Source organism: Carcharodon carcharias, chromosome 14, assembly GCF_017639515.1.
Source record: "Carcharodon carcharias isolate sCarCar2 chromosome 14, sCarCar2.pri, whole genome shotgun sequence".
Classification (NCBI taxonomy): Eukaryota; Metazoa; Chordata; class Chondrichthyes; order Lamniformes; family Lamnidae; genus Carcharodon; species Carcharodon carcharias.
In genome coordinates this window covers 4,774,012-4,797,257 of record NC_054480.1, presented here as the reverse complement: position 1 = coordinate 4,797,257, position 23,246 = coordinate 4,774,012, and the positions used below count along the sequence as shown (strand labels likewise).

The 23,246-nt window shown below is 47.0% G+C and overlaps 1 protein-coding gene across 4 annotated transcripts in view; it reads left to right on the top strand.

The window, feature by feature from the left end:
* LOC121287426 (DENN domain-containing protein 3-like) overlaps positions 1 to 23,246 on the top strand; it is a 177,249-nt gene that overhangs the window by 114,694 nt on the left and 39,309 nt on the right. For all 4 annotated transcript variants that reach the window (XM_041205294.1, XM_041205296.1, XM_041205295.1 and 1 more), the window contains 9 exons: positions 2,890 to 3,001; positions 7,399 to 7,518; positions 8,110 to 8,328; positions 11,973 to 12,085; positions 14,730 to 14,885; positions 17,644 to 17,740; positions 18,289 to 18,383; positions 20,099 to 20,274; positions 21,785 to 22,306. In XM_041205294.1, the coding sequence (XP_041061228.1) occupies positions 2,890 to 3,001; positions 7,399 to 7,518; positions 8,110 to 8,328; positions 11,973 to 12,085; positions 14,730 to 14,885; positions 17,644 to 17,740; positions 18,289 to 18,383; positions 20,099 to 20,274; positions 21,785 to 22,306 (1,610 nt within the window). The remainder of the gene's footprint in view (positions 1 to 2,889; positions 3,002 to 7,398; positions 7,519 to 8,109; positions 8,329 to 11,972; positions 12,086 to 14,729; positions 14,886 to 17,643; positions 17,741 to 18,288; positions 18,384 to 20,098; positions 20,275 to 21,784; positions 22,307 to 23,246) is intronic.

Sequence of the window (23,246 nt, the reverse complement as noted above, 5' to 3'; positions counted from 1 at the left end):
TGAGTTTCAGAAACATGAGGCTGCAGGGGGCACAGGGGGTAGATCAGTAAGTCCTCCCTTTGGACTAAAATCCAAAAGTGGAATTTGTGGCCAATTCACAGAATTTGGGGCTAAAGGAAATAGCTTTGGTGGTCTTCCCAATGCTTAACTGGAGGAAATTGGGGCTCACCCAGAACTGGATATTGGATATGCAGTATGGCAACACAAAGGCAGTAGATGCTAATGGTATGTTAATTATATTGTTAAGATGCACAGATGAAGGATGTTATTTAATGAAGTACCTAGAGCACTAATGAAGAGAGACTGCTGGGATACTGGGGTAATAGGTAAGAGGCAGACATATGTAACGCTGCATTCTTTAAATAAACGTATTATCAAGAGAAGTATTAGAGTCTAGTTTCATACTCCACCATTGGCTTGGGATCTAATTAGCAGTGGAGGGGTCGGGAGAAATGGTGGCGAGGCAGAGCTGAGTGTTGTCAGTGTGCACATGGAAGCTGACCCCATGTTTCTGATGATGTCACCGAGTGGAGAGGAAGGGGGTCAAGGACAGATTGTTGGGGCCTCCAGAGAGAATGGTGTGGAGGTGGGAATGGAGGTATTATAGGTGGGTCTCTGGCTATGACTGGATAGATAAGGATGACCCAGCAGAGTGCAGTCCCACCCAAATGGACAACAGTGGAGAGGCTTTGGAGGAGGATGGCGTGGTCAACAATGTCAAAGGCTAGAGACAGGTTGAGAAGGATGAGGAGAGAAGGTTTACCATGGTCACAGAAGACATCATTTATATTTGCTAAAGGCCTTTACAGTGCTGCGATGGGACAGAAACCTCTTCCAGAAAAGTTAGACAGGAACCTGGGACACAAGGTCAAGGACTTTGGAAAGGAAAGGGAGGTTGGAGATGTGTGTCAAACTACGACTCCACCTGAAATCCCATGAACAACTATCTCAAAGATATTAGTTGCAAATTGAAAGCTATAAAGAAAGACATGGAAATGTCATGATAGATTGCAATATCACATTGATATCCAGGAGCTCAACAGCACAACCCCCAGAAGTCAGGAGAACTTGTAAATTTTCTCTGTTTGGAAGTCTTTCTGAATGTTAATCCTCTCCCCCAGATAGACAGGCAACTGTAAAGCCCGTGACAAGCCAATTCAGCAGCATATTCAAAAAGCAGCAACAGCTTGCTGACTGAAACATCTTTCATTTCAGAATGCCGAATGTTAACCCTGAGTTATTTATATGAGCGTGTGAAAAATGCTGAACAGGAAAAGACCAAGTGACTCATCCAGCTGCCCTGCATAAATACAGCCCCTCGCACATCCAGCTGCCCTGCATAAATACAGCCCCTCGCACATCCAGCTGCCCTGCATAAATACAGCCCCTCGCACATCCAGCTGCCCTGCATAAATACAGCCCCTCGCACATCCAGCTGCCCTGCATAAATACAGCCCCTCGCACATCCAGCTGCCCTGCATAAATACAGCCCCTCGCACATCCAGCTGCCCTGCATAAATACAGCCCCTCGCACATCCAGCTGCCCTGCATAAATACAGCCCCTCGCACATCCAGCTGCTCTGCATAAATACAGCCCCTCGCACATCCAGCTGCCCTGCATAAATACAGCCCCTCGCACATCCAGCTGCCCTGCATAAATGCAGCCCCTCGCACATCCAGCTGCCCTGCATAAATGCAGCCCGTCGCACATCCAGCTGCCCTGCATAAATGCAGCCCCTCGCACATCCAGCTGCCCTGCATAAATACAGCCCCTCGCACATCCAGCTGCCCTGCATAAATACAGCCCCTCGCAAATCCAGCTGCCCTGCATAAATACAACCCCTCGCACATCCAGCTGCCCTGCATAAATACAGCCCCTCGCACGTTAGAGTAGGCACATTCCCCAAGCCCAGAAATCTACTGAAAAGAGTGAAAAATCAGGAAAACGCAGGGCAATAAGGGAGAAAAAGCTGCAAAATTACACTCCAAAGATGTATAAAAATGTTCCAAGGGGAACCTTGGTTCAGCTGTTTTGGATTCAAACCAGAATCAACAAGATCTCAGAAAGAAAGTTTCATATTCCAGTATCCTTTGTAGGAAGACGTGCTTTCTGATTTCACTCCTGAACATTCCAGCTCTAAGCTTAATATTCTGTCCCCTTGCTCGAGATTTGTTGCACCAAGGAAGCTAGTTTCTCCCTATCTATCCACTATTAAATCCCTTAATTGTTTTAAATAGCTTGATAAGATCACCCCTCCAGGCCCAAATCTTGAGAGAATAGAGATAATTCATGACATGTGACTTGAGGCAGTCCTCAGAGAGAAAAAGAAGGCAAATATTCACCAATGGAAGACATCCCAAGGCACATTGCAGCCATTGACAAACATTGACCGGGACAACAGGGAGAACTCCCCAGTTCTTCTTCAAAAAAATGTCTTCCTCTTCCAACAGAGGCTCAGTAAATATCTTCCGCATCTGTGTTTTTACACTGTTTGCGTGTGTGCATGCGAGCAAATTATTTTGAGCTTAAGACATAGCGCAATTCACATGGAATATCGGAAGGCGAGTAGGTCTTTCTGTCTCTTGAGTATGATCTATCATTCTAAGTCTCTCTGCCTCTCTACCTCGCTCTCTCCTCTTATAAGACACTCCTAAACCTATCTCTTTGACCAAACTTTTGGTCATCTGTCATAATACCTCCCTGTGTTGCTCCCTGTGCGATTTTGTCTGATATCGCACCTGCCCAATGCTTTGGGATATTTTGTTGTGTAAAGGTGCTGTGGGTTTATCTGCCACACAAATTGCTCTAGGCCTTTGGCATTACTGACGCTTGCAACTGCCTTTGCAGCTCCTGACTCCCAGTAACCCCTCCACCTTCTTCCCCCTCAGCCTGCTGCTCGACATAAAGGCCTGCGGAGAGAGAGAGTTTGAGATGAAGGTGAAAGAATTTGCTGCTCAGTTGGCTCTGGTGCCATGTCCACCACCTGGTTCCCTCCAACTGGTAAGAAGTCAGTTCCAGAAACGCAGCAGCGTCAGGGGTTTGAGTGTGTTGGTATGGAGCTATGGGTTTTATTCAGTCAGGAGGTGTGGGCGTTACTGGCAAGGCCTCTTCCATTTAGAAGGTGGTGTGGAGCCACCTTCCTGAATACAACTGGGTGGCTTGCTACTCTACTTCAGATAGAGTCAACCAGTATGTGTGGAGTCACATGTCGGCCAGACCAGGTAAGGACAGATTTCCTTCCCGAAAGGACATTAGTGAACCAGATGAGATTTTACAACAATCAGTGACAGTTTCATGGTCACCATTACTGAGACTAGATTTTTAACTGCAGATTTATTTAATTGAATTGAAATTTCCCCAGCTGCCCTGGTGGGATTTCAACTCACGTCCCCAGGTCATTAGCCTGTGTGTCTGGGTTATTAGTCCAGTAATATAACCACTATGATTCCATAGCTCTGTCTGTGTCTGTGTGTCTGTGTATCTGTGTATTTGTGTGTCTGTGTGTCTGTGTGTCTGTCTGTCTGTGTATCTGTGTGTCTGTGTGTTTGTGTATCTGTGTGTCTGTCTGTGTCTGTGTGTCTGTGTATCTGTGTATCTGTGTGTCTGTGTGTCTGTCTGTCTGTGTATCTGTGTGTCTGTGTATCTGTGTGTCTGTGTATCTGTGTGTCTGTCTGTGTCTGTGTGTCTGTGTATCTGTGTGTCTGTCTGTGTGTCTGTCTGTGTGTCTGTGTGTCTGTCTGTGTGTCTGTCTGTGCATGTGCCTGTGTGTCTGTGTGTCTGTCTGTCTGTCTGTCTGTGTGTCTGTGTGTCTGTGTATCTGTGTGTCTGTGTACCTGTGTGTCTGTCTGTGTCTGTGTGTCTATGTGTCTGTGTATCTGTGTGTCTGTGTGTCTGTCTGTGTGTCTGTGTGTCTGTGTGTCTGTCTGTGCATGTGCCTGTGTGTCTGTCTGTGTGTCTGTCTGTCTGTCTGTCTGTCTGTCTGTGTATCTGTCTGTCTGTCTGTCTGTCTGTGTATCTGTGTGTCTGTGTGTCTGTCTGTGCGTGTGCCTGTGTGTCTGTCTGTCTGTCTGTCTGTCTGTGTATTTGTGTGTCTGTCTGTCTGTGTGTCTGTCTGTCTGTCTGTCTGTCTGTGCGTGTGTGTGTCTGTCTGTTTGTCTGTGTGTCTGTGTATCTGTGTGTCTGTCTGTCTGTGCGTGTGCCTGTGCCTGTGCCTGTGTGAGTTGTGCAATTATTTAAGACACCCTTGATGTAGTGGTATTGTTACTGAACTGGTAATCCAGAGGCCCAGGGTAATGCTCTGGGGACCTGGGTTCGAATCCCACCAAGTCAGATGGTGGAATTTGAATTCACTAAAAATCTAAAGATGATCATGAAATGATTGCCATAAAAATCCATCAGGTTCACTAATGTCCTCGCCAACACAAAAACAGAATTACCTGGAAAAACTCAGCAGGTCTGGCAGCATCGGCGGAGAAGAAAAGAGTTGACGTTTCAAGTCCTCCGCTGATGCTGCCAGACCTGCTGAGTTTTTCCAGGTAATTCTGTTTTTGTTTTGGATTTCCAGCATCCGCAGTTTTTTGTTTTTAATGTCCTCGCCTGGTCTGGCCTCTCTATGTGACTCCAGACCCGCAGTAATGTGGTTGATTCTACATGCCCACTGGAATAGCCAAGCAAGCCACTCAGTTGTACCAAATCACCAAAAAGTCAAGACAAAGAAATGAAACAGAACAGACTACCCAGCACTGGAAACAACAATGACAAACCCTGTCGACCCTGCAAAGTGCTCCTTACTAACATCTGGGGCTTGTGCCAAAATGGGGAGAGCTGTCTCACAGACTGGTCAAGCAACAGCCTGACATAGTCATCCTGACAGAATCATACCTGACAGATGATGTTCCAGACTCCACCATCACCATCCCTGGGTATGTCCTGTCCCACGGGAAGGACAGTCCCAGGAGAGGTGGCAGCACAGTGGTATACGGTCAGGAGGGAGTTACCCTAAGAGTCCTCACTATCAAGTCTGGCCATGGGCAAGGAAACCTACTGCTGATTATCATGTACTGCCCCCATCAACTGATGAATCTGTGCTCCTCCATGTTGAATGCCACCTGGAGGAAGCACCGAGAGTAGCAAGGGTGCAGAATGTACTCTGGGTGGGGACTTCAATGTCCATCACCAAGAGTGGTTCAGTAGAACCACTACTGACCGAGTTGGCCAAGTCCTAAAGGACATAGCTGCTAGACTGGGTCTGCGGCAGGTGGTGAGGGAACCAACAAGAGGGAAAAACATACTTGACCTCATCCTCACCAACCTGCCTGCTGCAGATACATCTGTCCATGACAGTATCGGTAGGAGTGACCACTGCACAGTCATTGTGGAGACGAAGTCCCACCTTCACATTGAGGATACCCTCCATCATGTTGTGTGGCACAACCACCGTGCTAAATGGGATAGATTTCAAACAGATCTAGCAACTCAAGGCTGGGTATCCATGAGGCGCTGTGGGCCATCAGCAGCAGCAGAATTGTACTCAAACACAATCTGTAACCTCATGGCCCGGCATATCCCCCACTCTACCATTACCAGCAAGCCAGGGGATCAACCCTGGTTCAATGAAGAGTGCAGGAGGGCATGCCAGGAGCAGCACCAGGCATACCTAAAGATAAGGTGTCAACCTGGTGAAGCTATAACACAGGACTACTTGTGTGCCAAACAGCATAAGCAGCAAGTGATAGACAGAGCTAAGCGATCTCACAATCAACGGATCTGATTATGAATACAGTCCATCTCTGCATTCCTCTGCAGTCCTGCCACATCCAGTTGTGAATGGTGTTAGACAATTAAACAACTCACTGGAGGAGGAAGCCCCACAAATATTCCCATCCTCAATGATGGAGGAGCCCAGCACATCAGTGCAAAAGATAAGGCTGAAGCCTTTGCAACAATCTACAGCCAGAAGTGCCGAGAGGATGATCCTCCGGAGGTCCCCAGCATCACAGATGCCAGTCTCCAGCTGATTCGATTCACTCCACATGATATCAAGAAATGGCTGCTGCAAAGGCTATGGGCCCTGACAATATTCCAGCAATAGTACTGAAGACTTGTGCTCCAGAACTTGCTGCCTCCCCCTAGCCAAGCTGTTCCAGTACAGCTACAATCCTGGCATCTACCCAGCTATCTAGAAAATTGCCCAAGTATGTCCTGTACACAAAAAGCAGGACATATCCAACCCAGCCAATTACTGCCCCATCAGCCTAATCTCCATCATCAGTAAAGTAATGGAAGGGGTCATCAACAGTGCTATCAACCAACACTTAGCAATAACCTGCTCACAGATGCCCAGTTTGGGTTCTCCCAAGGCCACTCAGCTCCTGACCTCATTACAGCCTTGGTTCAAACTCCCGAGGTGAGGTGAGAGTGACTGCCCTTGACATCAAGGCAGCATTTGACCGAGTGTGGCATCAAGGAGCCCTCACAAAACTGGAGTCAATGGGAATCAGGGCGAAATCTCACCACTAGTTGGAGTCACACCTAGCACAAAGGAATATGGTTGTGGTTGTTGGAGGTCAATCATCTCAGTTCCAGGACATCACTGCAGGAGTTCCTCAGGATAGTGTCCTTGGCCCAATCATCTTCAGCTGCTTCTTTCTATCATAAGATCAGAAGTGGGGATGTTTGCTGCTGATTGCACAATGTTCAGCACTATTTTCAGTTCCTCAGGTACTGAATCAGTCGATATCCAGGCTGCAATAGGGATTCACCAGACTGATTCCTATGATGATGGGATTGTCCTATGAGAGGGGTTGAGGAGACTGGACCTTTGTTCCCTAGAGCTTACAAGAATGGGAGGTGATGTCATTGAAGCCTCCAAAATTCTTACAGAGCTCGACAGGTAGATGCAGGAAGGATGTTTCCCCTGGCTTGGAGCTGTCTAGAAGCGGGGGACACCATTTAAGACTTGAGAGAAAGAAGAATTTCTTCATTTAGAGGGTGGTGAATCTTTGGAATTCTCCACCCCAGAAGGCTGTGGAAGCTCAATCATTGATCATACTTGAGACAGAAATCGATAGATTCCTGGAGACTAATGACATAATCAAGGCATATAGTGATGGCGCAGGCAAGTGGTGTTGAGATAGATGATCAGTCATGACCTAGTTGAATGGTGGAGCAGGCTCGATGGGCCAAATGGCCTACTACTGCTCCTATTTCCTATGCTCCTATGGTCTGGCCACTGGGAGAATGCAGCAGGGCTGCAGCAGAGAACCATCCCAACATGTGATTATACTGGTCTACCTGCCACTCAGGGACATTAAACAAAATGTTTAATCTTTGTGTTTCATTGCTTTTTGTTGTAGCTTACTGATATCTGACTCTTTCCTCATGTTCCCGATGATCAGTGTTTTGAGCTGGGGCCTCTCAGCATTGTGCTTTCACCTCCTGAAGACATCGACAGTCCTGTTATTGACATTGGCCTACATGTCCCATTCCTTTGCTTCAAACCAGAAACCATACTGCAGGTAATTACAGAATGTGTGTGTGTGTGTGCGCGCACGTGTGCACGGAAACAGACTGATCCACTGGTGTTTCTGCTCCACATCAGCCTCCTCCCATTTATTTTCATCTCACCCTAACAGCGTATCATCCTATTCCTTTCTCCATCCTGTTTATCCATCTCCCCCTTAACTGTATCTACACTATTCGCCTCAATGACTCCCTGTGGTAACGAGTTCCACATTCAAGAAGTTTCTCCTGAATTCCCAATTGGATTTATTAGTGACGATTTATATTGATAGCTCCTAGTTCTAGTCACCCTCAAAATTGGAAATATCTTCTCTATGTCTGCCCTATCAAATCCTTTCATAAATTCAAAGACCTCTATCCAGCCACCTGTTCTGTTTTCCCAGGATGTGTAGCCTTTCCAAAGAATTTTGACCACTTAGCTCTGGTGTCAACCTGGTAAATCTTTTTCACACTTTCTAGAGTTATCAGACGAAGATTGTGATTGGCTGTGAGATGTTTTAATGGGTTTTCATGATGCGTACAGAATGTTGGGGTTGGGGTTCCCTGTACCCCAATCCTGTTAACGACCTTTATAACTTCTACTGCAGATTCTGACCTACATCCTGATAGAGCGAAGACTGGTCTTTTTCTCCAGTAACTGGCCGCTGCTGACACTGGTGACTGAATGCTTTGTACATTATCTGCACCCTCTCCAATGGCGACATCCCTACATCCCAGTGCTGGCCAATCAGATGCTGGACCTGGTGATGGCACCCACTGTCTTCCTCATGGGCTGTCACTCGAGACACTTTGAAACCATCAATGAGGTCAGTGTTGTCAATGTTGTCCATTTCAAGCAACCTAAACCTCCACAAGCTCAACATTATATAGCCCTGGAGTTTGGGGATATACATCAGAGTGCGATAAAGTAACTTGCTGATTTGAAACATGTTCCTAGGTGCTTGGAACTCAAATTACTTCTTGGAGACCTCCCTTTTATTGTTTTCAGGTAAATTCTGGAGCCAATCAGAAGAATAAGCGGTTATTGAAGAGTTGTCAACCAGAGGAGCGCCCACTTCCCTCCTTTACTTCAATTAATGCCATGGTCTATTTCATCTAAATCACCAAAACAGACCAATCTCAGTTCAATACCTCCTCTGAAAAGCAATGTTTCCAACACTGCAGCACTCCCTCAGCACTGACCCTCCGACAGTGCGGTGCTCCCTCAGCACTGACCCTCCGACAGTGCGGCGCTCCCTCAGCACTGACCCTCCGACAGTGCGGCGCTCCCTCAGCACTGACCCTCCGACAGTGCGGCGCTCCCTCAGCATTGACCCTCCGATGGTGCGGCACTCCCTCAGCACTGACCCTCCGACAGTGCGGCGCTCCCTCAGCACTGACCCTCCGACAGTGCGGCGCTCCCTCAGCACTGACCCTCCGACAGTGCGGCGCTCCCTCAGCATTGACCCTCCGACAGTGCGGCGCTCCCTCAGCATTGACCCTCCGATGGTGCGGCACTCCCTCAGCACTGACCCTCCGACTGTGCGGCACTCCCTCAGCACTGACCCTCCGACAGTGCGGCGCTCCTTCAGCACTGACCCTCCGACGATGCGGCGCTCCCTCAGCACTGACCCTCCGACAGTGCGGTGCTCCCTCAGCACTGACCCTCCGACAGTGCAGCACTCCCTCAGCACTGACCCTCCGACTGTGCGGCGCTCCCTCAGCACTGACTGTCCGACGGTGCGGTGCTCCCTCAGTACTGACCCTCCGACAGTGCGGCACTCCCTCAGCACTGACCCTCCAACGGTGCGGCTCTCCCTCAGCACTGACCCTCCGACGGTGCGGCGCTCCCTCAGCACTGACCCTCCGACAGTGCGGCGCTCCCTCAGCGCTGACCCTCCGACAGTGCGGTGCTCCCTCAGCACTGACCCTCCGACGGTGCGGCACTCCCTCAGCGCTGACCCTCCGACAGTGCGGCACTCCCTCAACGCTGACCCTCCGACAGTGCGGCGCTCCCTCAGCGCTGACCCTCCGACAGAGCGGCGCTCCCTCAGCGCTGACCCTCTGACAGTGCGGCGCTCCCTCAGCGCTGACCCTCCGACAGTGCGGTGCTCCCTCAGCACTGACCCTCCGATGGTGTGGCACTCCCTCAGCGCTGACCCTCCGACAGTGCGGCACTCCCTCAGCGCTAACCCTCCGACAGTGCGGCACTCCCTCAGCGCTGACCCTCCGACAGTGCAGTGCTCCCTCAGCACTGACCCTCTGACAGTGCGGCTCTCCCTCAGTACTGACCTTCTGACAGTGCTGTGCTCCCTCAGCACTGACCCTCCGACAGTGCGGTGCTCCCTCAGCACTGACCCTCCGACAGTGCGGTTCTCCCTCAGCACTGACCCTCCGACGGTGCGGTGCTCCCTCAACACTGACCCTCCGACGGTGCGGCACTCCCTCAGCGCTGACCCTCCGACAGTGCGGTGCTCCCTCAGCACTGACCCTCCGACGGTGCGGCTCTCCCTCAGCACTGACCCTCCGACTGTGCTGCACTCCCTCAGTGCTGACCCTCCGACCCGGCTGCCAATGATGGAGCAATTAAAATTGGGGATGCTCAAGTGTCAGAATGAAAGCAGGGGTGGAGATATCTTAGAGAGTTGAGGGGCTGGAGGGGATTGCAGACATAGGGAGAGACAAGACAATGAAAGGATTTGAAAATAAGGGTGAGTGTTTTAAAAAAAAACGATGCTTTGCCGGACCAAGCCTTTGATCTTCTGCCCTTACAGCTCCTTATGTGTCTTTGTGTCAAATGTTGTTTGAAGTCATTTCTGTGGAAGCTCCTTGGGTTATTTCACTATGTTAAAGACACTATATAAGTGAAAGTTGTTGCTGGTTGAATCAGTCCCACACGAGGTGTGTTTAGTCACTTTGCCAGCAGGGAGTGCTGTTTATTCATTTAACAACATGTTCTGAAGCGATGACTTGTAGTTGGTCATGATGATCAGTTACTACATGATTCTTAAAGTTTTGGGGGAAAGAATCCCCGTGGGCTCATCAGCATGAAGCCAATTTAACCCCCGTGCATAATTTTGATATTTAACATCCATCTCTCACCCAAAATCAGTGAAAATAATGCCAGAGCTGTTGAACAGGAGCTGGAGTAGCTGTGAGAGGTGAGTGCTCGGGGTGGGGAGGGCAGGGGCTGGTTGGGGAAGGGACGGGCAGGGTGACAGTGTCAGAGGCCCCATAGACTGTTCCTTGAGGGTGCCTCCAGTACTCCAGTTACCCTCTGGCCAATGCTGCTGCCTTATGCCAGCCCGCAGTTTTTGTGTTTGCAGGTATCTTGTGATTTAATATGAGGGCTGGTATCCACGCCGTGTCCCATAGTTAATCTCAATGCTGCCTGATTTCCCAGTGATGGACCCCATCCCCTACCCAACTGTCATTTTAACCACCCACCTGTGCCAATAACACCAGATACATCAGGTTAATATCAGGCCGCATGAGATGGTCAGAAAAGCTGGAGGAATGAAAGAGAGAATCAACACTTGCCCTGTTCCTACTTCTAAATCCATGTTGGAGACTCCAGAAGTCTGTTTCCTTCTCGCTATAGCATGTGAGACAAACTCATCCCTACAAGGACCTGTTGTTGTCCTGGGTGTGTTACCAAGGGATGATCGCTGCATTTACCCAGCATTATGCAAAGTTCTTGGGAGCCAAGCCGATGGACAAGATCAACCTTATCAGCCAATAAAGTCTTCTCTCAGACTATCAATATCTCTCAGACTATCAATCTCTCTCAGACTATCTATCTCTCTCTCTCTCTCTCCCTTTCTCTCTCTCTCTGGCTCTTACTTTCCCTCCTAGTTTTTCTTTCTCACTCTCATTTTTCTCTATCTCTTTCTAAACCTTCTCAGTCAGTCTTCCTTCTGCTCTTTCTCACTGCCTCCACTTCTCTTTCTTCCATTTCGTTGATTGTATCAGGAAATATCAAGCAAAGATGGCTAAATGGAGTTGAGGTACAGATCACGTTCAGGCTCGAAGTGCTGAATGACCTCCTTGTCCTGTTTCTATTGAATTGAATTCAAAGTTTACTGAGCATTCAAAAGCAAAATACTGGAAACTTGAATGAAAAAACAGAAAATGCTGGAAATATTCAACAGATCTGGCAACATATCTAGAGAGAAACAGAGTTAACAATTCAGGGCGATGAAGGGTCAACAATGAATCATTGTTGCTTCCCCACAGCCTCGAATCTGTTAAGCTCGTTTTGTGTCTCTTCCTCTGACAATCCAACCATTCAAAACCTGAGCTTGACATTTCCAGGCCATATTTTCCCAACCTGCCTCATTTTCTGGCCTGTTTTTTCCATTTGCATTCTGCAGAGGCCTCTGGCCTTTGGGCCTTGACTCCTGAATGAGGAAATCAGTGCAGTGTGAACTTTTAGTAAAGAAGTACTCACCCTGGATGTTCACTTTTACAGGTGGAAGAGTTAGTTCTAGTGGACGTTGATAACGGCACAGTCCTGACCACACAACATAAGGGGCTTGAGACCCCCCACCTGCCCACAGCTGCAGTAGAAGAATTCTTAACCAGGTAAGGGGCTCACCTGAGCTGCAACAGAGTGGTTTCCCGAGGTGCCATTGGTAGTGAGTCTTCCCCTCCTGGGAGTACATTGGTGTGTTCTTTCCAAAGGCCTTGATCACCCCATTAAAACCCCAAAGGATCTTCATAAAATTGGGCAGAGGAGATTGTAAAACCCTTCTTCAGGTATGGGAAAAATAAAGAACTAGCTAGGACAAATGTGAGTCCATTACAGTTGGAAACATGGGAATTTATGAAGGAGAATAGGCAGAGAAACTAAACAATGTTTTTGTGTCTGTCTTCATGGAGGAAGATAGAGAAAACCTTCAAGAAATACTCAGTGACCAAGGGGCTTGTGAAAATGAGAAACTGAAAGAAATTGGTATTAATAAAGAGGTAGTGCTCAAAAAATTAATTGGATTGAAGGTCAATAAATCCCTCGGACCTCATGAGCTATATCCTAGAGTGTTGAAGGAGGTGGCTATGGAGATGGTGGATGCATTGGTGGTAATCTTTCAAAATTCTATAAATTCTGGAAAGGTTCCTGCAGACTGGAAAGAAGCAAATGTAACCCCATTATTTCCGAAGGGAGGGAGAATGGAGAACTACAGACCTGTTAGGTCAGTCGTAGGGAAAATGTTAGAATCCATTGTATAGAACGTGATAACTGGACACTTAAAAATAATATGATTGTGCAGAGTCAACATGGATTTATGAAAGGGAAATCATGTTTGACGAACCTGCTGGAGTTTTTTGAGGATGTTACTTGTAGCATAGATAAAGGAGAACCAGCAGATGTGGAGAACCAATGGATATGGTGCAAGAGGTCCCACACAGGAAGTTAGTAAACAAAATTAGAAGACATGGGATTGGGGTTTATATACTGGTCTGGAATGAGAATTGGTTAATGGACAGAAAACAGAGTACGAATAAATGGGTCAGTCTCAGATTGTCAGGCTGTGACTAGTAGAGTACCACAAGGATCAGCACTTGGGCCCCAGCTGTTCACAATCTATATAAAAGATTTGAATGCGGGGACCAAATGTAATATTTCCAAATTTGCTGATGACACAAAACTAGTTGGAAATTGAGTCATGAGGAGGATGCAAGGAGGCTTCAAGCAGATTTAGGCAGGCTAAGTGAATGGGCAAGAATATTGAGATGAAATATAACGTGAATAAGTATGAAATTATTCATTTTGGTAGAAAAAAACAGAAAGGCAGAGTATTTCTCAAATGGTGAGAGATTGGGAAGTGCTGATGTCCAAAGGGACCTGGGTGTCCTTGTTCATGAGTCACTAAAAGCTAACATACAGGTGCAACAAGCAATTAGGAAGGTAAATGGTACATTGGACTTCATCACAAGGGGATTTGAGTACAGGAGTGAAGATATCTTTTTTAGTTGTATACAGCCCTGGTGAGACCGCACCTGGAGTATTGTGTATGGTTTTGGTCTCCTTATCTTAGGAAGCGTATACTTGCCATTGGAGGGACTGCAACTGAGGTTCCCCAGACTGATCCCTGGGATAGTGGGATTGTCTTATGAGGATCGATTGAGGAAATTGGGCTTGTATTCTCTAGAGTTTTGAAGAATGAGCAGTGATCTCATTTAAACTTACATAATTCTTGCTGGGTGTGACAGAGTAGATGTAGATAGGATGTTTCCCCTGGCTGGTGAGTCTAGAACCAGGGGACACAGTCTCAGAATAAGGGGCTGAGATAAGGATGAATTTCTTCATTCAGAGGGGGGTAAATCTTTGGAATTCTCTACCCCAGAGGACTCTGGAAGCTCAGTCATTTAGTATGTTCAAGACAGAAATTAATAGATTTCTGGCTACTAACGACATCAAAGTATATAGGATTAGAGTTGAAAATGGAGCAGAAGTAGATGATCAGCCATGATCTGTTTGAATGGCAGAGCAGGCTTGATGGGCCAAATGACCTACTCCTGCTCCTATTGCTCATGGTCTATGGTTAGAATGAGCAACTTACTAGCATAGAGAGTCACTAAAGTGAATCACACAGATGCATTTAAGGGGAAGGTACACTTGGGAGAGAAAGGAATAGAAGGATATGGGTGAGATGGAATTGGGTGGGAGGAGGCTCATGTGGAGCATAAACAGCAGCATGGACAGAATGGCATGTTTCTATGCTACACAATCTAACTCACTTCATAGAATTCCAAGCCATTGTCGGGCAAAATAAGGTTTATCACCTTCAAGAAAGTGTTTAGAGACTTTTATTTTGTAGACAGGAAGGGCCAAATCATTTCCATCATAATCAGGTGACATGCACAAAGTGATCAATGTTGCTTCAGCCTGTAAATAGAGTTGAGCCATTTGAAATGTGTGATCTAATGGAATGATGCAGCATCCTTGAGGGGCTGAATGGCCTCCTCCTGTTCCTATGTTGTGTTCCACCATTGTCTTAGCATCATTTCCTGCATTCAGAACAAGACTTTTCAAGGAGCTTTTCATGAAGATGGTTCTTCTTTAACGGCTTATTGAACATAATGGTGTACAATTACCCTCTGATTGTTTTCTTGACCTTTGCACTCTGACATCCAACACCTGTACCTTGCTTATTGTCCATTTGCGTGTGATGCCAGCTGAAGACCTCTGCCTCGCAGTCACTCATTGCCCTCTGTTCTGTTCCAGCACCCAGCAGCTCAGGGCAAACACCGAACTGGCTTCGGCCCATCTAGCTTCACACACAAACCTAGCCGTGGCTCGAGAGAAGAAGCGGTGTCAGAGGCAGCAAATGAACCGACGGGTCCGACAGATATTCCTGCAGCTCATCGGGAACCTCCTCAGGTCAGCTGAGAGCCTCCTCAAGGCTCCTGGGGCAAATGTACGACAGGGGTGGGGTGGATGTGGAGAGAGGGAGGGCAGCACGCGAGACTGATAATGAAGGTAAAAGCCCATGGGATCCAAGGCAATTGTGGCAAATTGGATCCAGAATTGGCTGAGTGGCAGGAAGCAGAGGGTGATGGTCGAGGGGTGTTTTTGTGACTGGATGCCTGTGTCCAGTGGTGTTCCACAGGGATCGGTGTTGGGTCCCTTGCTGTTTGTGGCGGATATAAAACAATTTAGATTTGAATGTAGGAGGGTTGATCAGTAAGTTTGCGGATGACACAAAAATTGGTGGGGTGGTAAATAGTGAGGAGGATAGCCTTAGATTACAGGAGGATGTAGACGGGCTGGTCAGATGGGCTGATCAGTGGCAAATGGAATTTAATCCGAATAAGTGTGAGGTGATGCACTGGGCAGGACAAACAAAGCACAGGAATACACGGACCCTGGGAAGTACCAAGGATCAGAGGGACCTTGGTGTGTATGTCCACTTGTCCCTTAAGGTAGCGGGACAGGTAGATAAGGTGGTTAAGAAGGCATATGGGATACTTGCCTTTATTACCTGAGGCATAGAATACAAGGGCAGGGAGGTTATGCTGGAAGTGTATAAAACACTGGTTAAGCCACAGCTAGAGTACTGCGTGCAGTTCTGGAATCTGCATTATAGGAAGGATGTGATTGCACTAGAGAGAGTGCAGAGATTTACCAGGATGTTGCCTGGGCTGGAGAGTTTTAGTTATGAGGAGAGATTGGATAGACTGGGGTTATTTTCCCTGGAGCAGAGGAGATTGAGGGGGGACATGATTGAGGTGTATAAAATTATGAGGGGCATAGATAGGGTAGACAGGAAGGAACATTTTCCCTTGGTGGAGGGATCAATAACCAGGGGACATAGATTTAAGGTAAGGGGCAGGAGGTTTAGAGGGGATGTGAGGAAAATTTTTTTCACCCAGAGGGTGGTGGGAATCTGGAACTCGCTGCCTGAAAGGGTGGTAGAGGCAGAAACCCTCATAACATTTAAGAAGTATTTGGATGTGCACTTGCGATGCCATGACATACAGGGCTATGGGCCTAGTGCTGGAAAATGGGATTAGAATAGTTAGGGACTTGTTTGACTGGCGCAGACTTGATGGGCCGAAGGGCCTTTTTCTGTGCTGTAGACCTCTAAGACTTTATGAGCATCATTTCCTCTCAGTCCTGGTCTTGACCAACTTCTCCTGTACATCATAACCCCAGTGAGCTCATTCTACCAAATAACATTGGCTAGCAAACTGGAAAGTCAATTCTTGCAAGTACCAATGATACAATGGTGGTAGATGCGCAGATGGTCTCTTGTGTATTAAATTGTGTTCTTAACCTTCAGCTTCACCGGTACACTGACTGGACTGCCTCACCGGTACACTGACTGGACTGCCTCACCGGTACACTGACTGGACTGCCTCACCGGTACACTGACTGGACTGCCTCACCGGTACACTGACTGGACTGCCTCACCGGTACACTGACTGGACTGCCTCACCGGTACACTGACTGGAATGCCTCACCGGTACACTGACTGGACTGCCTCACCGGTACACTGACTGGACTGCCTCACCGGTACACTGAACTCTGACTGTTATACCCCTAAATGTGAGTCCATGGGAACATGAGAAACTGTAAATGGTGAAAATCTGAATCAAAAGCTCAAACTGTGAGAAGCACCTGTCCAGTCAGTCAGTATTAGTGGGATTCCTTTCGTGATCCCTTCATCAGAGTCAATACTGGAAAATAAACAGATGGTTTAGTAAGGTTGGAAAAGGTAGAGACAGAAAGGGAGAGAGGTAGTTTCAGCAATGGGTTCGATTAAAGGGAAATTATGCAGACCATTTAACGATTCAGCCCCATTATCATATTTTAGACAGATGCCCTTCTACTTTACCTGAGAGTGTTGGGAAGTTGGACACATGGGCCAGAATTTAATGACCCCTTGGGGCAGGACGGGGCCATAAAATATATTGAGCCATTCTAAATCCATTGACTACGACAGGATCGGAAAATTCCGCTGCTGTAAAATTCCACCCATGGTATTAATGCAGGTTAAGTGTCAGCCATTGGACAGTGGGCTATAGTCTTGCCTCTGACTAGGAAGGTTGTGGGTTCAAATCCCACTCGAGGTACTTGAGCACAACAACTTAGATTGATGCTCCCAGTGTAGTGCTGAGGGAGTGCTGCGTGGTCAGAGGATGAGAATGTAAACAAAGGCCTGTTACCCTCTCAGAGGAGCAGGGGAGTTATCCCTGGTGTCCTGCCCAATATTTATCCTTCAGTCAACATCAGAAAGAACAAATTACTCAGTTCTGTCGAAGGGTCATGACTCGAAACGTCAACTCTTTTCTTCTCCGCCGATGCTGCCAGACCTGCTGAGGTTTTCCAGGTAATTCTGTTTTTGTTTTAGAACAAATTACCTGGTCGTTATCATGCTGTTTGTGGGAGCTTCTTGTGCGTGGATTAGCTACTGTGTTTCCTGCATTAAACCAGTGGCTATGCTTCAAAAGTACATCACTGATGGTAAAGCACTTTAAGGCTTCACATGGTCATGAATAGGTGCTACGTAAATGCAAGTCCTTCTCTGTTTTACACTTTCAACACGCTCCAAGTGCTGAAACCCACTTTGTCTTTATTCAGCCTCTGTTTCCCATGAACATGGGTTACTTTCCTGATGCGTGTTCTCTCTACCCAGGGATGTCTCCAAACATTTGAACCTTAAGCATCGTGTGTTCATCAAGAAGGAGTTTCTGGACTCACGCCAGCCAGCCTCTCAGCCCTTTTACAATAGCGTGAGTAACCGTATCTCTGTTATCCCAAACGAAGCACAGCTCAGGAGAATGGCGATGGAACATTGCGCATCAGCCTCTGAAATCCCATGCTTGTTGTTACTCCCCAAGGAAAGCAAGCCTAGAGCACGGGCCTAGAGCACAGGCCTAGAGAACATTGAATATTTTTAAGGCGGAGGTAGATAGATTCTTGTTAGGCAAGGTAATCAAAGATTATCAGGGGTGGGTGGGAATATGGAATTTGAAACACAAACAGATCAGCCATGATCTTAATGAATGACAGAGCAGTATCAAGGGGCCGGATGGTCTACTCCTGTTCCTGTTTCCTATGTTCATATTGTCATTGTGTGTGTGTGTGTGTGTCGGGGTGTGTGTCGGTGTGTCGGTGTGTGCGTGTGTGTGTCGGTGTGTGTGTGTGTGTCGGTGTGTGTGTGTGTATATGTGTCTGTGTGAGTGTGTGAGGGAATGTGTTTTGTTAATTGTCACTGATACATTGCGAGAGCTTGAGCTGATTGGAGAGAAGCTGAAGTTCTTTCTCATGTCCTCCACAGTTCCTGAAGACCGATCTCTTCCACTGCTTCCTCAAGTCGCGACTCAATAAGAAAGTGGATGCATTCACCCGCTGGGAGAGGACTGATTCAAACAGGTAACACCCATTGAGAATGTATTGGGAGTGGTGGGAACAGGACTGGAATTTCAGCCGCTCTCACCAATTATGCAATTCATTGAACAAGCTCTGTCTCCATCAGCTGGAGTGTGTCCAGTCACAGTACAGAGAAGCTCCATGGGGCTGGTGTGCAAGACCTCATCTCGTAACATAACGAGAGTATCATGACTTCATTTCTATAGCGCCCTTCTTAACCTCAGGATGTCCCTAAAACCTTACAGCCCATGAAATATTTTTGAAGTGTAATAACTATTGTAATGTAGGAAACACAGCAGTTTGTGCAGAGCAAGATCCCACAAACAGCAATTTGAGGATGACCACGTTACCTGTTTCAGTGATGTTGGTTAAGGGATAAATATTGACCAGAACGCTGCTCTTCTTCAAAATATTGCTCATGGGATCGTTTACATCCATTTGAGAAAACAGACAGGGCCTCAAATGAATGTCTCTTCTGAAAGATAGCACCTCCAACAATGCTGCATTCCCTCAGTAATGCCCTGGGATGTGCGCCTGGATTATGGGCCCAAGTCTCTGGAGCAAAACTCAAACCCACAACCTTCTGACTCAGATGAGATCGTGACCCAGTGAGATACAGCTACCCTGACCCAGAGCTCAGAACCTGTGCACCATTGATGTTCCAATAATTAATCAGTTCGAACCATAGTGAAGGAGAAAGTGATCATTGTGCAGAAATGTCTTGTTTGACTCTTTTGAGTCAAGATTTAACATCAAGTTGGGCTTAGTCATTGTGTTTAAAACTAATTCACTCCATCAGTCCCGTCCCTCACTTTCCACAGACCATGCAGAACTTACATGGACTTTATCCACCCACTTAATTTCATTCCACAACTTGTGTCCGGCTAAGATGGACTTTCCCACCCATTTAATCGCCTGTGGCTAACAGTATGAAGTCTACCTTATAAGGACACCCAATCCTCCCACAGAGCATGTACGGTCAGCCCAAATCAAGGAATCTACCCACCCATTTAATCTCCACTCTAACCAGATGGCCTCCTTCTTAATGACTGGCTTGGCCACTTTTCCCACTGACTGGAGAAGGCAACAACTGGATGACGTTGTGACTTCCGATATGATCCAGTGCCTCCTTTGCTGAAAAGTGTGGGTGTCCGGGCAGTGAGTGAGGTTGGGTGACTGTGATAGCTCCCAAAATGGCCACTGCCTAGGTTGAGGACTGGACACCCAGTCACCACGGGAGTGAATTACAAACACTGGAAGATGGAGGGAAGCAGTGAAGGAAAGGAGCTTTTTTTTTTGGAAAAAGTTAGTGTTTGAATTCATTCATTGCCAGGATCACTAATGGGCATCACTGACTAGGCCAGCATTTATTACCCATTTATAGTTGTCTTGAGGAAGTAGAGATGGGCTTTCTACTTCAACCAGAGTGGCTTAATCGAACAGAGTCCCACTTGGCCACTTCAGAGTCACCCATGTTGCTTTAAGTCTGGAGTCACGTACAGGCCCAGACCAGGTAAGGATGGCAGATTTCCTTCCCTAAAGGACATCAGTGAACCAGGTGGGTTTTTAACAACAGCTTCATGGTCACTTTTACTGAGACCAGATTTTTATTTCAGATTTTAAAATGGTCACAGTGGGATATGAATTCACATTCTCTGGATTATTAGTCCAGTAACTTAATCACTTCCACTAACCATACCCTGCCTGAATTGTTTCAGGGTGAGCTGGGACCACACCATGAGCTCTCATTCATCGGCCACTCTCTCTTCAGACACACTGAGGAAGAGAAAGGATCAAACACTTCAGTCTCGCCAGATGTTGAGCACAAACGATGAGACAGGATCCCCCAACTCAATAACATCCCGCAACTCATTCAAACTCACCAGAACTCCAGGTAATACACAAGGACACCTGCTTTCAATTTTTGAGTCCAATCTTATGCTCTTAAAATATCAATGCCAGTGGCATATTACTCCCAGGAAAGGTACAGCACAGGGTTAGATACAGAGTAAAGCTCCCTCTACACTGTCCCCATCAAACACTCCCAGGACAGGTACAGCACGTGGTTAGACACAGAGTGAAGCTCCTCCTATACTGTCCCCATCAAACACTCCCAGGACAGGTTCAGCACAGGGTTAGATTCAGGGTAAAGCTCCCTCTACAGTACAATGTGCTCTCTTTGCTGCCCCCATGTGCTATTTCTCAATTTTGCCCACTAACCATCAGACTGAGTGAGGATCATGGCAGTTGTCATGGTGGAGGGGAGTGCTGGGGGGGGTTGGAGGTCAACCCCAGCCTGACCCTATGATCCTGTATGGGGACATAAGGGGGTAATCCACCACACAATGCAGTCTTGACTCTGAGAAGAGTCCCCTGTGTGAAAAGAACACAAGAACCGAGAACATAGCAGGTTCCCACAAATGAGGTAAATAAAAAACTGTATTGATTAAAGGTTGAATATTGTCCAGAATACTGGGCATAACTTTGAAGTAGCACTCCCAGATATTTTATATCCAACTGCGAGGGCAGAAAGGATCATTAACATCCTATCCAAAAGACAGCATCACTGACAGTGCAGCATTCCCTTCGTATAAGTACTGGGCACATCAACCTGGATTATGAGTTCAACTCTCTGGAGTGGGACTTGAACCCAGGACCTTGTGACTCAGAAGTGAGCATGCCGCCTATTGAGTCAAACTAGTAGATAGGTATCTGAGTGAAAATCCAACAAATAGGAGGAGTGAATCATGGCTGAGTTAATTATAATTAAATGCTGAGAAGCTTAATTAAATACAGCAACCAAAAGTGTTGTTTAGAGTTACACTCACTTTATTTCTATGCAATTATTTAAGAGCTCAATCAACCTTAAAACATCCCTTATCCTACTTATAAGTGATAAGATCATTTATACCTGTCAAGAAAGATTGTATAGGTCAGAGCACTTTCTCTAGAATAGAGAAGGCTATGGAGGGGTCTGATAGGATAGACATGGAGAAAATGTTCCCACTTGTGGAAGACTAGAAACATCAATATAAGATAGTCACTGATAATTCCATTCAGGAATTCAGGAGAAACATCTTTCCCCAGAGAATGGTGAGAATGTGGAACTCACACCCACAGGGAAAGGCTGAGGTGAATGGTATAGATACATTTAGGGAGAAGCTGGATTAAAACATGAGGCAGAAAGGAATAGAAAGGGATGCTAATGGGGAGAGATGAAATAAGAGCTGGGAGGCTTATGTGGAGCATAAACACCAGTATTGGTGTGTTGGGCCAAATGCCCTGTTTCTGTGCTGTAAAGACTGTGCAAATTGCAATCAGGGTCCGCAATGTGGTTTATAGGACCCCAAACTGTATATTAAATGTTGTGGTCTTCCTGTAAATTCTCTATCCTTCATTGACAGGAAGAATTGTGAAGGCCCCACTCAGAACACTACACCTCCCTTCATTCCCCTGTGATCCTTTGGATTCTCTCAGTGTCTCCCTGTATTACACCAAACTGATTGTCCAGATTAGCAGAGCCATTGACCAGACAGGAACAGATGACTCCGAGGCCCTGGCTGTCTGCTTCTACCTACGTGGGATTGTCCGTCTTGCCCAGGGACAGTCGCTGCAGGCTCTGCTGGATTTCCAAAACCTGGAGAAGATTAACATGAACTTCTTCCCCTGGGATCTGGTCAAGCACACGCTGGAATCAATGTCTCCCGAGCAGCTCCAGAATGTACAGGAGACTGAGGAGCTAAAGGGTCTCTTCTACGGCATCATGGAGAAACACTGGGACACAGTCAGGCAGGAGGAAAGTGTAAAGAACTATGAGCTGCCCAAGATGCCTCTCAACAAGCAGGATTTTGGAATCCACATCCAGGCTGCAGGGATAGTCAGTAATCCCAACAGCACTGACCGGCTGTTTGACATCCTCACAGGAGGTGAGCACTGGCTGTGTTTGCGCTCTGTTGGTGAAAGTCCAGTCTGACACAAGGCATAAGCACAACTGGGTAGTACTAATCTCTCTCTCTCTCTCTTTTTCTTTCTTTCTTTCTTTTTCTCTCTCTCTCTCTCTTTCTCTCTTTCTCTTTTTTCTCTCTCTTTCTCTCTTTCTCTCTCTCTCTCTTTCTCTCTCTCTTTCTCTCTCTCTTTCTCTCTCTCTCTTTCTCTCTCTCTCTCTTTCTCTTTCTTTCTCTCTCTCTCTCTTTCTCTTTCTCTTTCTTTCTCTTTCTCTTTCTCTTTCTTTTTCTCTCTCCCTCTCTCTCTCTATGAAAATCTGTGAATGCTAGGGGGCAATTGTCCTTGAAATCAAAAGGTCTAACTTGGGTAAGAGCATCAAAGGATATGGGGCTGCGAGCTATGGTTGAGATACAGGTCAACGAAAATCTAATTCATTGACAGAGCCGGCTGAATGGGCTTGAGGGGCTGCATGGCCTCTTCCTGTTCCTGCGTAACAGGCCGAGGGGCCGAATGGCCTCCTCCTGTTCCTGGTTGGGTTAGTGAGCCCCAGAACCTGTGTATGAATCCAGCGTCTGCCAGCTGCAGGAGACCACCAATCTCATGTCCTCTCAGTTTAGCACCATTGCTTCCCATGGCCACAGAGATTGGCATTATCTCTCCCATACTTCTACTGACATTGTGAAGAGGAGATAAAGAGAAAACCCCATTTGTCTGAGTAGAGCTAGAGATCCAGTAATAATGACATGGAACAATCTAGCCCATGCCTTTGTCACCTCCCCGAATTGAGCACTCTAACCCTCTCCTGCCCCCTCTGTAAATTCAAGCCCATCCAAAACTCTGCTGCCTGTGGCCTGACTTGCAATCAATCCTGTTTACCAATCACTCCCTGTGCTCACTGACCAACATTGGCTTCTGGTCCGG